The sequence below is a fragment of the Hippocampus zosterae genome, chromosome 6 (genome assembly GCF_025434085.1).
Source record: "Hippocampus zosterae strain Florida chromosome 6, ASM2543408v3, whole genome shotgun sequence".
In the NCBI taxonomy this organism is placed as follows: Eukaryota; Metazoa; Chordata; class Actinopteri; order Syngnathiformes; family Syngnathidae; genus Hippocampus; species Hippocampus zosterae.
In genome coordinates, this window is record NC_067456.1 from 3932627 (window position 1) to 3945686 (window position 13060).

At 46.3% G+C, this 13060-nt stretch overlaps 1 protein-coding gene across 1 annotated transcript; it reads right to left on the reverse strand.

The window, feature by feature from the left end:
* Positions 1-589: 589 nt before the first annotated feature.
* Positions 590-10257, reverse strand: LOC127601782 (rho-related BTB domain-containing protein 2-like). Its single transcript, XM_052067401.1, has 10 exons — positions 9818-10257; positions 7457-7658; positions 6540-6643; positions 6271-6456; positions 4889-5829; positions 3367-3485; positions 2887-3037; positions 2706-2794; positions 1729-1834; positions 590-979 (listed from the first exon to the last, which is right to left on the reverse strand). The coding sequence occupies exons 1-10, from the start codon at positions 9877-9879 to the stop codon at positions 774-776; spliced, it is 2166 nt and encodes a 721-aa protein (XP_051923361.1). The 5' UTR covers positions 9880-10257; the 3' UTR covers positions 590-773.
* Between the last annotated feature and the right edge of the window lie 2803 nt (positions 10258-13060).

Consider the following 13060-nt stretch of genomic DNA (forward strand, 5'->3'; position numbering starts at 1 on the left):
CGATTGGCTGGCAACCGATTCAGGGTGTCACCCGCCTACTGCCCGGTGACGGCTGGGATGGGCTCCAGCACCCCCCGCAACCCTAGTGAGGATCAAGCGGTACGGAAGATGAATGAATGAATGATTGATAATCTCTCATGTCTCAGGACAATGAACGCATTCATGTAAACGACAGCCCTTGCGAGGACACAGACAAGATCACGACACATCATAAATACTGCGCATTATCCGGACTCACTTTTAGCTCTGCGAGGCAAATACAAACATTCAAGGAAATGAACAGACGTGCCGACAGCGTCACATTTAAGACGCCAAACTTGTTTACACGGCGGACAAGCGACGGGGTCCCGTTTGTTGATGACAGACTGTACTCATTGTGTGGTAGATTGTAGAAAAGTGCTTTATCTCTGTGACGCGGGTTGTGTGTTGATTTGCTGGTTGTTGCAGCTGATAAGTAGCACTCGGTTGACAGTTCAGGTTGGATGAAGGTCATTATCGTACAGCTGAATACTTCTCTTACTGTGTTTATTCTCTTTTGAAATCTGGGTCATTTGCAAGAAGCGCTTTTTTTGTTGGGGGGGGGGGGGGGGGTGATTGACACTACAGTCCTGTGGGCACCAAGAAATCCTTTCACTGGATGAAGAAAAAGGACACGTTAAGCCGATATTGGAAAAGTGAATATTGGAACGCAAACAAACACGAGGAAAAACCTGTGCGGCAGCAGGCGATAATTAGTTGTTCGTCTTCACGTAGGCATAGTCTTACCGCTTGGCTCAGATGACAGCGGATGAACCAGAAGAAGAAGAGTTTGAGTTGGGGGATGAAGGAAGGTTCCAGAAAAGCCACTTGCGTTTACACTGGCGCCTCTGGTAAAGGTAGTCCTCTTTGTCGCGCTCCTTCCGAGCTCTTTGGTAGTGGTCGTCCTCTTTCAGGAACCACACTGGTGGCCAGCGATGCTTCTCAAAGTAATCTTGGTTGTCTGCATTGGAGATTGGAGAATGGAAAATGACTGCATGATTGGATGTCGTCATTCCCCATCATCAGATGGGAGCCGATCCTCTTTTCCTAAAGTCAGTTGGAATAGGAACAGGAATACCCATGATCCGAATCCGAACAATTGGTTGGATGGATGGATTTGGCTCGATGGAGGAAGGCTGGTACGAATATCAGTCATCTTTGCCATTCACCAATCAAATGCTCGGCGATAGTGAATGGCACGCAATGTGGACCGCAAGACTACTAATGGGCCTTCAGAACTATATATATACTAGCTGGTTCGCCGCCCTCCGGGCGGCTCATCAGCTAGTTCCTGCGGAAGGCTGGTAAGGTGGGCCTTCGGCCCACAAAAGTGTTGTTGCTTGGTTCAACTTTTTGTTCATCTTCATTGCTTATCGCGAAAATAAAGAGATGTTTAGCTCTACTAAATAACTAACAATTTTATTGCAATGCTTGTGGGTAGACAACATTTTTTCGCTAAGATGCCCGCGCGATCGTAGTGAGCCACTGCCTGAGCGGCGCAGTGACGGCGCGCAGCGGCGCGGTGAAGTAGGTACGTTTTGAAAAGGGACAGACGGAAGGACAGACCGCGTGCGGGACGACGCGCAATCTATATATATTTTTTTCAGTCTTATAATCTGCAAGGGTTAATGAATATGAACGGTCTCTTTATACAAACAGACAAATTAGAACAACTCTGAAAAAAGAGGTGGAGTTTCAGTTGCCGCTTACCTGCAGACTTAGCCTTCATGTCTCGGGGGAACTTGCGGCAAACGCTGTTGTAGTTGGTGCAGATGTGGTGAAGACACCAGCCGGTCAGCTGCTGGGCACCGTGGAACTAGCACAACATAAACAGATCAATTACTGTGTGTGTGTGTGTTTTAACCCTTGGGTCCTTCAAATGAAAAAAAAAACCTAAGTTATGCATTTTACAATTTTTGTAATGATGTATTTTGTGTTATACAGACATTCTTTTTTTTTCAAACACTCAAAATGTTCAGAGGCATCTGTGCTATCCATACATATATAGTTTTTATTAGTTCTTTGGGATTTATTCTTTATTTTTTGCAAAAGGAAAAAAAAATTGTCTCTGGAGGTCCCAACCAAGCCCTACTAACAATCCGGACCGGACGTGTTCATGTAAAATGCATTGGTTTGAAGCCTCCTGCAAAAAGGCGAACTCATTTGCGATCCTCTGGCGCCACCGAAAAGTTGCACAATTGGAATGACCTCAACCCAACGATGTGGCATGCATACGTCTGTCCAAGCGAAAACAAAGTGATTGACGTGAAAATCGCGTGAAATGCATGTTTACACATTAGGTTTACGATGCATTCAAAAAATATGAATTATAATGGGTCTCTATGGTGCAAAATATGTAAATTGTGAAGATTACGGAATCAAAACCTTTTTTATTATTGCTGCAATGCCTGAGAATTATCAGCCGGTGACGTCATGAAATTTCGGCCATTTTAGAACCCCCCCATACGTTTCAGCTCTCTCGTGTTTTTCCGAATGCATTTGCCTTTTATTCAAAGACATAATTTTACATTTATCGCAAGCGGTGGACTACGAGGGTTAAATTCACATGCAGCCGTCTTCATAACTAGAATGCAGTACAGATATGGTCAGCTGGCCGACACAGCAATGCCTCCTTCCGCAAGACATGGGACTTCCTCTGGTTTATGAAGATCGGAGCGTCACAATACCTGGGCCATGTCCAGATACACCAAAACTTCGCCATCAATGTCGGCTCCCATCATCGCTGCCTCCGTCAGCACCGTGACTGTGTAGAGTTCTGCGAGGAATGTTAAATTCAGTCATTTAAGCTTTTCATGAACTAGTCTGGCAAAAAAAACCCCAACTGCGTTGCGTATGTAAATGTATGACCTGTAAGTGCAACCAAGTGGGGGAGGCAGAGACGATTGGCAAGAACAATGAGCTCCATGGCATCCAAGTCCGTGCGAGAACAGAAGCGGCCCGTGTAAAGATATTCCAGCACGGCCCTCATACAGCTGCGAGTGGTGTTGGGAAACAGCACCTTGGAGACCCATGAGCAAGACAATCAGAGGTTTTTTTCTCAACCTCACGTATAAATCGATACACAGAAATCCTTCCCTTTCCGACCCGGCTGAAAACCGAAGCGCAGAAGCCAGAGTAATTCGATGAGCACACATTTGCAAGCCTCTGATTAAATGACACTGTCCGCATCGAGCGCACGGCGAAAATTTTCTCCGGCGCTGTGCCCTACTTGATTCGCCAGTAATTACAATGGCATCAAGATCTTGAAACAGTAAAATCCATGAGTAGAATCGGTGATAATTGGCAGAAAGAAACGCAGTCCCTTTTCAGAGCACACTGCCGTCTTACCTCTTTTGTGCAACTCTCCACAAAAGGTCCACCAAACATCGCTGCCATCCAGTCACAACTTGAGATGAGCAGAGGCTTGTGGGCCATGATGGTTCCATCGTCCAACTTGAAAATGACATCTGCACGACAAAGATGACGGGGCCAATTTGTTCTTTGAACTCGGGTCACGAAACGCAAACTCGGCAACGCCAGCAACTGCCTCGTCTTGCCAAAGCGCAATTTGGCTAGACTGTTTTCTCGGATGTAATGTAACGACTGTGTTATTGACCATGTGCTAAAGTTAGCTAAATTCGGACACAACCAGATTACAACAACCAACCTCGTATGATCATATTTTCACTGCAACTGCCTCGTCTTGCCAAAGCGCAATTTAGCTAGACTGTTTTCTCGGACGTAATGTAATGACTGTGTTATTGACCATGTGCTAAAGTTAGCTAAATTCGGACACAACCAGATTACAACAACCAACCTCGTATGATCATATATTCACTGCAACTGCCTCGTCTTGCCAAAGCGCAATTTAGCTAGACTGTTTTCTCGGACGTAATGTAACGACTGTGTTATTGACCATGTGCTAAAGTTAGCTAAATTCGGACACAACCAGATTACAACAACCAACCTCGTATGATCATATTTTCACTGCAACTGCCTCGTCTTGCCAAAGCGCAATTTGGCTAGACTGTTTTCTCGGACGTAATGTAACGACTGTGTTATTGACCATGTGCTAAAGTTGGCTAAATTCGGACACAACCAGATTACAACAACCAACCTCGTATGATCATATTTTCACTTGGGCAAGCCTCCTCGCTGCCCATCTTTAAAGCCCTCCTCAAAACTCACTTGTATTCTTTGGCGTTTGACTCAGCATGACTTAAGATTTGTTCTTGATTTTACTGCTTGGTGCTTTCTACCGCCTTTATTGCCGATTCGTCTTACTGTTTATTCATTCATTCATTCATTCATCTTCCTAACCGCTTGATCCTCACTAGGGTCGCGGGGGGTGCTGGAGCCTATACCAGCTGTCTCCGGGCAGTAGGCGGGGGACACCCTGAATCGGTTGCCAGCCAATCGCAGGGCACACAGAGACGAACAACCATCCACGCTCACACTCACACCTAGGGACAATTTAGAGTGTTCAATCCGCCTGCCACGCATGTTTTTGGAATGTGGGAGGAAACCGGAGCACCCGGAGAAAACCCACGCAGGCCCGGGGAGAACATGCAAACTCCACACAGGGAGGCCGGAGCTGGATTCGAACCCGGTACCTCTGCACTGTGAAGCCGACGTGCTAACCACTGGACTACCGGGCCGCCCTTACTGTTTATTGTGTATGTTGAATCGCTCCATGTACAGCACTTTGTATGCAGCGATGGCTGTTTGAAAGTGTTCTATAAATAGTGTTGACTTGACTTTCCGGGGACTTTAATGTTGGGGACAATATGATCAGAAGGGGGGGGGGGTGACGTGTTTTTCTGTCGATTTGCCTCGCGCCGGCAAGATAGTAAAACAGGTTTGTATCTACCAGAGAAGGTTCCTTTAGCCAAGCACTCTTTGACCCGGTTTGTTCGGCGTACATGGAAGGCTTTGGTGATTTCTTGGTTCATGAAGGCTTCGTTGTTGAGTATGTTTGCCACCATCATGCGCAGATCGAACACCTCCAGCAGCTCGGCGATGTGCGCAACGTGCATGAGCTCCTTCTCGTTCTCGTCCAGCTGGCCCGTGTACAGGTAGCGAAGCACTGCCCGAAAGGGTCCCGGCTGCATGGACTGGTCCATGTGTACTACGGTCATGGGCCTGGGGCTGTACGTGACGGGGTCGTCCACGAGCTCCTCGCGGATGCTGACGAACGCTCGGCTCCACGAGGAAAGCAAGCGTCCTCGACGGCCTCCCTCCGAGTCTTTCAGAGTTCCGTCGCTGGTGCAGGCTCGCAGGTTGGCCCGGTCTCCTTCGTCGCTGCTCTCGCACACGTCGAAGCTGGCGGCGCGCATCAGCAGCTCTCGGCCCGAGAGGGGACCGCGTGAGGGACGTTCGCTCTCCTCGTTTTGCCTTTCCATAATGAAGAGGTCGTAGAACTTTGAGGAGGATGTCGCCAAGTATATCTTGTGCGCAAAGATCTTTTGCCGCTCCTGCAGCACCAGGATGACATCGGCACAGTGGGGGTCCTCCAGAAGACCCACCGGGTGCTCTTCCGCTGTCGTCGGTGGCGGCGGCACAGTGATGATCGGCGGCGGGGGTTTCGGCGGCAGGAACGGCGCCTGCAGAAGCGGCCGCTGCACGTTTCGGAGATGGGACTTCCAAAACTGGAGGTGGCGGCGGGAGATGAGCGCAGCTCGGATGGCGTTGTCAAAGACGTCCTTGACTCCAAACTGAGCGACGACGCTGGTTTCGTAATACGGCACTCCCAATTCTTTGGCCACCTCCCGGCCTCTCTCTGGGGGCAGTATCTCATTGGATTTAATGGGTCTGAAAAGCATAAATAACAAAGTCAACTCGGACTCTACCAGATTACAGTCCATTATCATTTTTACCTAATTTTTGACACGACACAAACATCACGATAGGATTTACAAGTGCATCGCAATACTTCCATTCACTCATTCACTCCCAAAGACGTTATTAAACGTCTTTTCAGACTTGGTCCAAAATTGGCTGCTACTGAATGAGTCAATAATCGTACAGTTCAATCTTCACACAATCCGATCAATAGCATTCAGGAAGTTGACACTCACTGAGCTGTAAGGTAACGATGACATCAGAGCAATCCGAGTGAGTGCATCAATTGCTTTTGGGTAATGGCGTGACCTCATTGCTTTAATGTCCATGATTAGCCGTCAACAATTGCCCCTCCCCTCGACATAATCATTAATTCCAAGTCTTGCGTGTTGTTCTACGGATGCCTCATACCTCGCCAAAGGCCTCCGCGCCCTGTTCACCGCTTCCAGGTCTGCGTAACGTAGGTCCAGCTGACAGCCCACCAAGATGACGGGCGCACGGGGGCAGAAGTGTTTAATCTCGGGATACCACATGGTCTTCACGTGATACAGGGAGTTCGGGTTGGCGATGGAAAAGCACAGGACCACCACATCGGACCTGAATGCGAGAAAACGCTTGAATAAAAACAGGGCAAAAACCTTTGTGGATCGCTCAAAGACAAAAATTTCCTTCATCCTCACCTGCCGTATGCAAATCGTCTGTCCTTGTGGTGGTCTCCGAAAGTATCCCAGAGACGGAGGGAAACGCTGACATCATCTACGACATCTCTGGAGCGCTCCAAAACCTTGAAAAAAGATCAACCGTGTCATTGAGTCATACGTTTCCCAATCATGAGTGAGTAACCACAATGGTTTATTTCAGGGGTGTCCAACCTTTTTGCCAAGGGGGCCAGATTTTATGTGGTAAAATGTCGGGGGGCCGACCTTGGCTGACATTCTTTACATTGAACAACAATATTGTTCAACAAATTTTAGTAAGCCAGTCTGTTTCACATTTCCATTTTCATTTTAATTTCAACAATCTTAAGAATTTCTTTTGGTTCATTTGAAACAGGTATATCACATGCAACTGCTTATTCACTTGACTTTTTCTTAAACAGAAGTCTCCTGAGTGCAAATTGATTGATTTGAAACATAAAATGTATCACCATGACTTTTCAATAGTCACAAAACCTTTGACTCGAACAACGGGGAAATGAACAAGCAATACACATATCCACAACTGCAAGGATCATTTGAAATATGACATATCAGTCAATATGAACACGGAGTGATGTCTTGTTAACTCGTGAGTGATGCCCTCTAGTGTCTAAATGCTATTACTCATTTAGTGAATGCTATTACTCATTTAGCCACTAGAGGGAAGCAGTACTCTATGAAACATCACTCACCAGTCTACGAGACCTCAGTCAATGCAACACGTTTTTTTGGTACTTTGCGCCCAACCTGTGGGCCAGACGGCACTGATTTTATGACGGGGGCCGAGGGCCGGATTAAATTCGACCGCGGGCCGGATTTGGCCCGCGGGCCGGACTTTGGACATGCCTGGTTTATTTTATTCAAATTGGCAAAATGATGTTATGGGTAGGCGTCCTCACCTCCTGGCAGACTCTGTATTGGTCTATAGCCCAGACTGTGGGCACATGTGTCGCCAGTAACTGGTATTGAGTGAGTGTGGCGTTGCAGGCCCTGGCGCAGATAAGGCGGGTCTTTCCCACCGCATTGTCTCCGACCACCACACACTTGATGGTTTCAACGTTCGGCCTCTCATAGTCCATATCAGAATCTGTCAAATGCGACCTGTCGGAAAGAAGGCCAAAGCATATTGTCGCATCAGCGCACGAGGAATCCTTGGATAGGAGGCGCGGTGCCTCCGCTTGCGCGCTCTTGCACACACAGACAGCGGTGAATGGTTTCGTGACTTACCATTCACAAGTCCTTTGTCGTGATGTCACAATTTAGTATTTAAAGGGGACAAGCGAGACAAAAATACAAAGCGCCCGTTTACGTTTTGCAACGCCGTTGTCGACAAATCCTCAGAAGCAGAAATCTCAGGCTCTACATTTTGTGATTGGGTCGATTCAGAATCACGATTTTTGTGTTTGCTTTATTTTGTTTGCGGGTTTTTTTGTGTGTGTGCGCGTGTGTGTGTAATGACAATATGATATCAGTCAGAGCCATTCTATGTCACAGTGTCCTCAGTTTTTAGTTCTATGGCCATCAGGACCACGTTTTTTTTGTGTCTAAAAAGTAGACAGTATAGATTAAAAATATATATACCAAGATAAGTCATTTCAAAACTTTTACCACCAGGAAATGTGAGCTGTAACCTGAACATACTTGGTAAAACTAGTCGCCATCGCGAAAGTTTTTTCCCTAATGCAGTCCGTCTTCTGAACAAAGATTTAAGCACAGAGTGTTTTAAGCATTTTAAGCATTGACTAGTCCAGTAATGTAATGTTTGATCCTAGCAATTTATGCATGCGTCCGCACCTGTTGAATTCTGTTATGTGTATACATATATAGCTAATAAATGATGATGATGATGATGATGATGATGATGATGATGATGAACAGCCATTTTTTTAAACTGCTATAATACAAGCAGGGCGGCCCGGTAGTCCAGTGGTTAGCACGTGGGCTTCACAGTGCAGAGGTACCGGGTTCGATTCCAGCTCCGGCCTCCCTGTGTGGAGTTTGCATGTTCTCCCCGGGCCTGCGTGGGTTTTCTCCGGGTGCTCCGGTTTCCTCCCACATTCCAAAAACATGCGTGGCAGGCTGATTGAACACTCTAAATTGTCCCTAGGTATGAGTGTGAGTGCGAATTGTTGTTCGTTTCTGTGTGCCCTGCGATTGGCTGGCAACCGATTCAGGGTGTCCCCCGCCTACTGCCCGAAGACAGCTGGGATAGGCTCCGGCACCCCCCGCGACCCTAGTGAGGATCAAGCGGCTTGGAAGATGAATGAATGAATGAATGAATAATACAAGCAAACTCCACACAGAAAGGCCCTTCCTTACCCATCTTCAGAACTGTGAGCCGGATGCACTAACTGCTCATCTCCTATGTCGCCTGGGGGGGGAACATCCTGTATAAACTGATTATTTGTGCATCTGGAAAATGGTGGCTGTCGAGCCATGGCTGGTTTCCAAGGTAACTGTAGCCTCTCATTTTATGTCACAGCTTCTATCGGGTGCTGCTAAATGGAGATTGTCGCCGGGCTACAATAGAAAGCGAGTGTAACTCATGTTTGTGAGGACTGCATACAGACAGACGGTCCTTGTTCTGATGAAAGAACCTGAGTGAGGGCGGTTTAGGTTAGTTAGTCCTTGTCAATGGTGCTATTTTTGTCTGCATTAGATCCGTTGGGACTCTTCTGTTCAGTTCATGACAGTATTCCTCCGTTTCAACACATTCAAAACACAGATACACGTCTCTGTTTACAATGTATTCCTCATTGATGACCCCCCACCCCCCACAGGTATCAAAGCATCTTCATCCATTCATAAAAAAAACAGTCTTCATTGAAATCGTGACTTCACTGAAGGTGCCATCCATTATAAAATATTTCCTACCGTGAACGTGCCCCGGGCCTCTATTCCGACTCAATCCAAACAAACATCCCGCCTATATTTTTCAATATTTTTCCCTATAGAAATCGGCAGTACAGACGGATGAACTCGGTGCTGATTCAATGATAATGCATAATATTGTGGGGAGTTGACGATGCACGTCAATAGACGACCACGATGCCATTTCCACGCAACCGAGGCTTTGCGAGGCTGTGCTGCATTACGCGTTATGTAACCCACGCCGTGCACACTTTGCTATGTTTATCTCGTACCACCGCACCGCAATCAAAACAACAACGTTCGGGGGAGGGGGGTGTAACAAAATAAATAAATAAATAAATAAAATAAACACACGCACGCCCCTCCGCCTTTTCCTTCTTCCTGCTTACCGTAAGGCGAGGAAGTGCCGCATGGGGTTGGTCGAGGGACGAGACACAAAGCACGACTCCATCGGATGCGGCTTTGCACCTGGCGACAACCCCCGTTTAACCTCATCTTCGTGGGCGAAGTGGTCAAAGCTTCAAAAACAGTCTGGTTCGGTTGGATCACATGTAAGGACTCGAAATAATTCCAACTGCCGAGGACGCCGAGCTCACTCACTCACTCACTCACTCCTCGATCACGCCTTCCGGTACCGCACGGAGCTGCAACCGTGACCGTCATGTGGACGGGTCCACCTCCACGCACTCGGCCTCCGTGGCTAATAATAGGCAGGAGAAAGAGGGGGGCGGGGGGGAGCTAGACCGGTCCAATACTAAACAGTGATCCACTTTCAAGTGCCATCAATCTCATTCCACGGATCCTCGGTGGCCTAGAAAGAAGAGAGCAGCACATGTTCTTTAATCTGTCTCTGCGGGGTGCTTTGGAAATCACATGCCAGCTCATTGTGACATAATGTTCTTGGCTAACACTAAGCTCAACAAACACACTACAGCGATGGTTGATAAATTATTTATGCCAGGTAGCCTACCAGCTAATATAATAATAATAATAATAATAATAATAATAATAATAATAGTAATAATTTAATAATCCATCCATCCATCCATTATCAAAACCGGGTGCTGGAGCTTCGGGCAGTAGGTGGGGGACACCTTGAACCGGTTGCCAGCCAATCGCAGGGCACACAGAGACGAACAACCATGCACACTCACACTCAGGGACAATTTAGCGTGTCTAGTCAGCCTGCCATGGATGTTTTTGGAACGTGGGAGGAAACCGGAGTACCCAGAGAAAACCCACGCAGGCCCGGGGAGAACATGCAAGGAGCTTCGGGCAGTAGGTGGGGGACACCCTGAACCGGTTGCCAGCCAATCGCAGGGCACACAGAGACGAACAACCATGCGCACTCACACTCGGGGACAATTTAGTGTGTCCAATCAGCCTGCCATGCATGTTTTTGGAATGTGGGAGGAAACCGGAGTACCCGGAGAAAACCCACGCAGGCCCGGGGAGAACATGCAAACTCCACACAGGGAGGCCGGAGCTGGAATTGAGCCCGGTACCTCTGCACTGTGAGGTCGACGCGCTAACCACTGGACTACCGGCCGTCCCAATAATAATAATAATAATAATAATAATAATATAAGGTGAATGAATGAATGAAAATAAGAAGAAAATACAACATTTATTACCACCATTGGACCTAATATATAAAAGCTGTAATAACTGGCCCAAGTGTTCGAATATGGAATTTTATTCCAAAATTCCACTCAAACATAACAGACAATTTTAACAAGGACGAGTATGCGGTTGTAAAATGGCTTCCGAGATTTCAACATAGCCTCATTTCCCAGACCTAGCTCTCAGCTCAACCCGATCGATGAGCAAAGCACATTCTCAAACATGGGCTATTTATAACGGCATTTGATTATGGAAGGCGTAGACGTGACGGATAGTCAAAGAGAAGACTGCCCTTCTTGAAACAAAATGTATGTATAACGGTCTACAAGGCGTCGTTCGTGTATTCAAGTCTCGCCAAAAAAAATAAAAAATAGCAAGTACTGTAAATGGGCCATTCGTGGTAGATTTACATTGACATTGTCATCGCCAGATCCTTCGTGCTATGTTCAAGTGCTGCTGTACATAAAACGACTACTACGTTAAACAGGATACGATAAACAATAAACGCTTCTCTTTTCGTTGTAAAATAGAAAATACTGTACTTTTTTTGTGGAAAGCCGTTTCAGAATTACTGCTGCAATGTCGAGCCTTTGCCACCAGGTGATGCTGACACTTTAGTTATCGTCAAACCGCTGCTGTGTTCCATTCACGTCCGGCAAAGCAAATGCTTGAAAAACTGCCTTCGATATTACACACCGGCAGCACCAAGATCAAAGGATATTACTCGATATAACTAATAGCTACAGACTAAATTAAACTAAAACTAAACTAAACCAAAAAAAAATCCTTCTCGAGTGTACTGTATAGTACGCAAACAGAATAGCAAAGTTTTTTTACTGCCTCGAAGCAGACCGCCAATCAGAATAAATTATCCAAGAGGCCCGCACGAGCGATTAATATAATCCAAAATCGAGTTGTAATCCATGCAAACTACAACTCCGGTAACGATCATTTTTGAACTAGAGGTGTGCTGTCCTAAATGATCCTTGGCATCATTTAGGCTGGCATCCAATCCCAGCTTTGATTTGAGCATCATTATCTTTGATACAGCTGTAATTATACATCCATGATCTGATCCCAAAAATCTCAACAGGGTGAATAAAGAGATTAACCCTTTCACGCACCCGTTACCCTTTTAACGTGATATGGTGTCTACTGTAGTCACCGCTGTCCCTGGAAGGGTTCATAATTTTTGTCATGTTCTATATTTCTGCCTGCCGGTTACGATATTTTCCTTTGTCCAAAGTCTCGTCTGGTAAATCGGGTCGCGGAGTCTCCTTTGCCTTTTAAAAAAAAAATTTTGTTGCAATCGGCCTTGTTTGGTGTAGGTGCAGCTTCGTTGGAAGGAAGGTGCTGCTTGAGTTGCACCCTTAAATTTTGTTTGACTTCACTTTTGACCTGTTGGATTTTCGTTTGGTAATTTCTTTACCTTCCGCCCACAGTTACGCTTTCCCACCTCTTTGTTTGTCATTTGTGACCAAAGTTTTTAGTTGTTTGTTTTTTGTTTTCTGCTATTTTTCTTTTTTGTAACCCAGACCGTTGTGCTCCACAATCACGCGTTGTCTAGATTAAAGAAAGACAGGGTAATTGTTCAATAATTGATTTTTCTGCGCAGAGATCCATTCTTCGCCCGCTAGACCACCAGAACAAAACATTCCGGCTACTGGATCACATGGACGCTGAGCAATTGCATCAGACATGTTTTGGGGGGGTGCTAAATAAAAACCAGAGTAACTGACGTACATTTGGAAACGAGTGATGAGAGTGTCGTTGGAAGTAAACTGAGGATCCCCTGTATACGGCATATGTGGCGTTTCAAGGGACACGCATGAAATTAAAGAGGAAAAAAAAATGGAACTAAATTCACGTTGAGGAAGAAGGATTTGGGAAATAATGGCGTAAGAAGAAGAATCTCACATACGGTACTTGTACAAATAAATCACAGCTGACATAAGGTTGGGCGGAAGTGAAAGCAGGATGATTCAGTACAAGTTGGCACAACTAATGCG

What these genes read in the sequence shown, in the direction of transcription:
- LOC127601782 (XM_052067401.1), bottom strand. Translation starts at nt 9,879, where the DNA reads ATGGAGTCGTGCTTTGTGTCTCGTCCCTCGACCAACCCCATGCGGCAC. An exon ending in CCACTTGGTTGCACTTACAG is followed by an intron (nt 2,795 to 2,886) that starts GTCATACATTTA and finishes CATTCCTCGCAG; the next exon opens with AACTCTACACAGTCACGGTG. An exon ending in TGTATCTGGACATGGCCCAG is followed by an intron (nt 1,835 to 2,705) that starts GTATTGTGACGC and finishes ATGTTGTGCTAG; the next exon opens with TTCCACGGTGCCCAGCAGCT.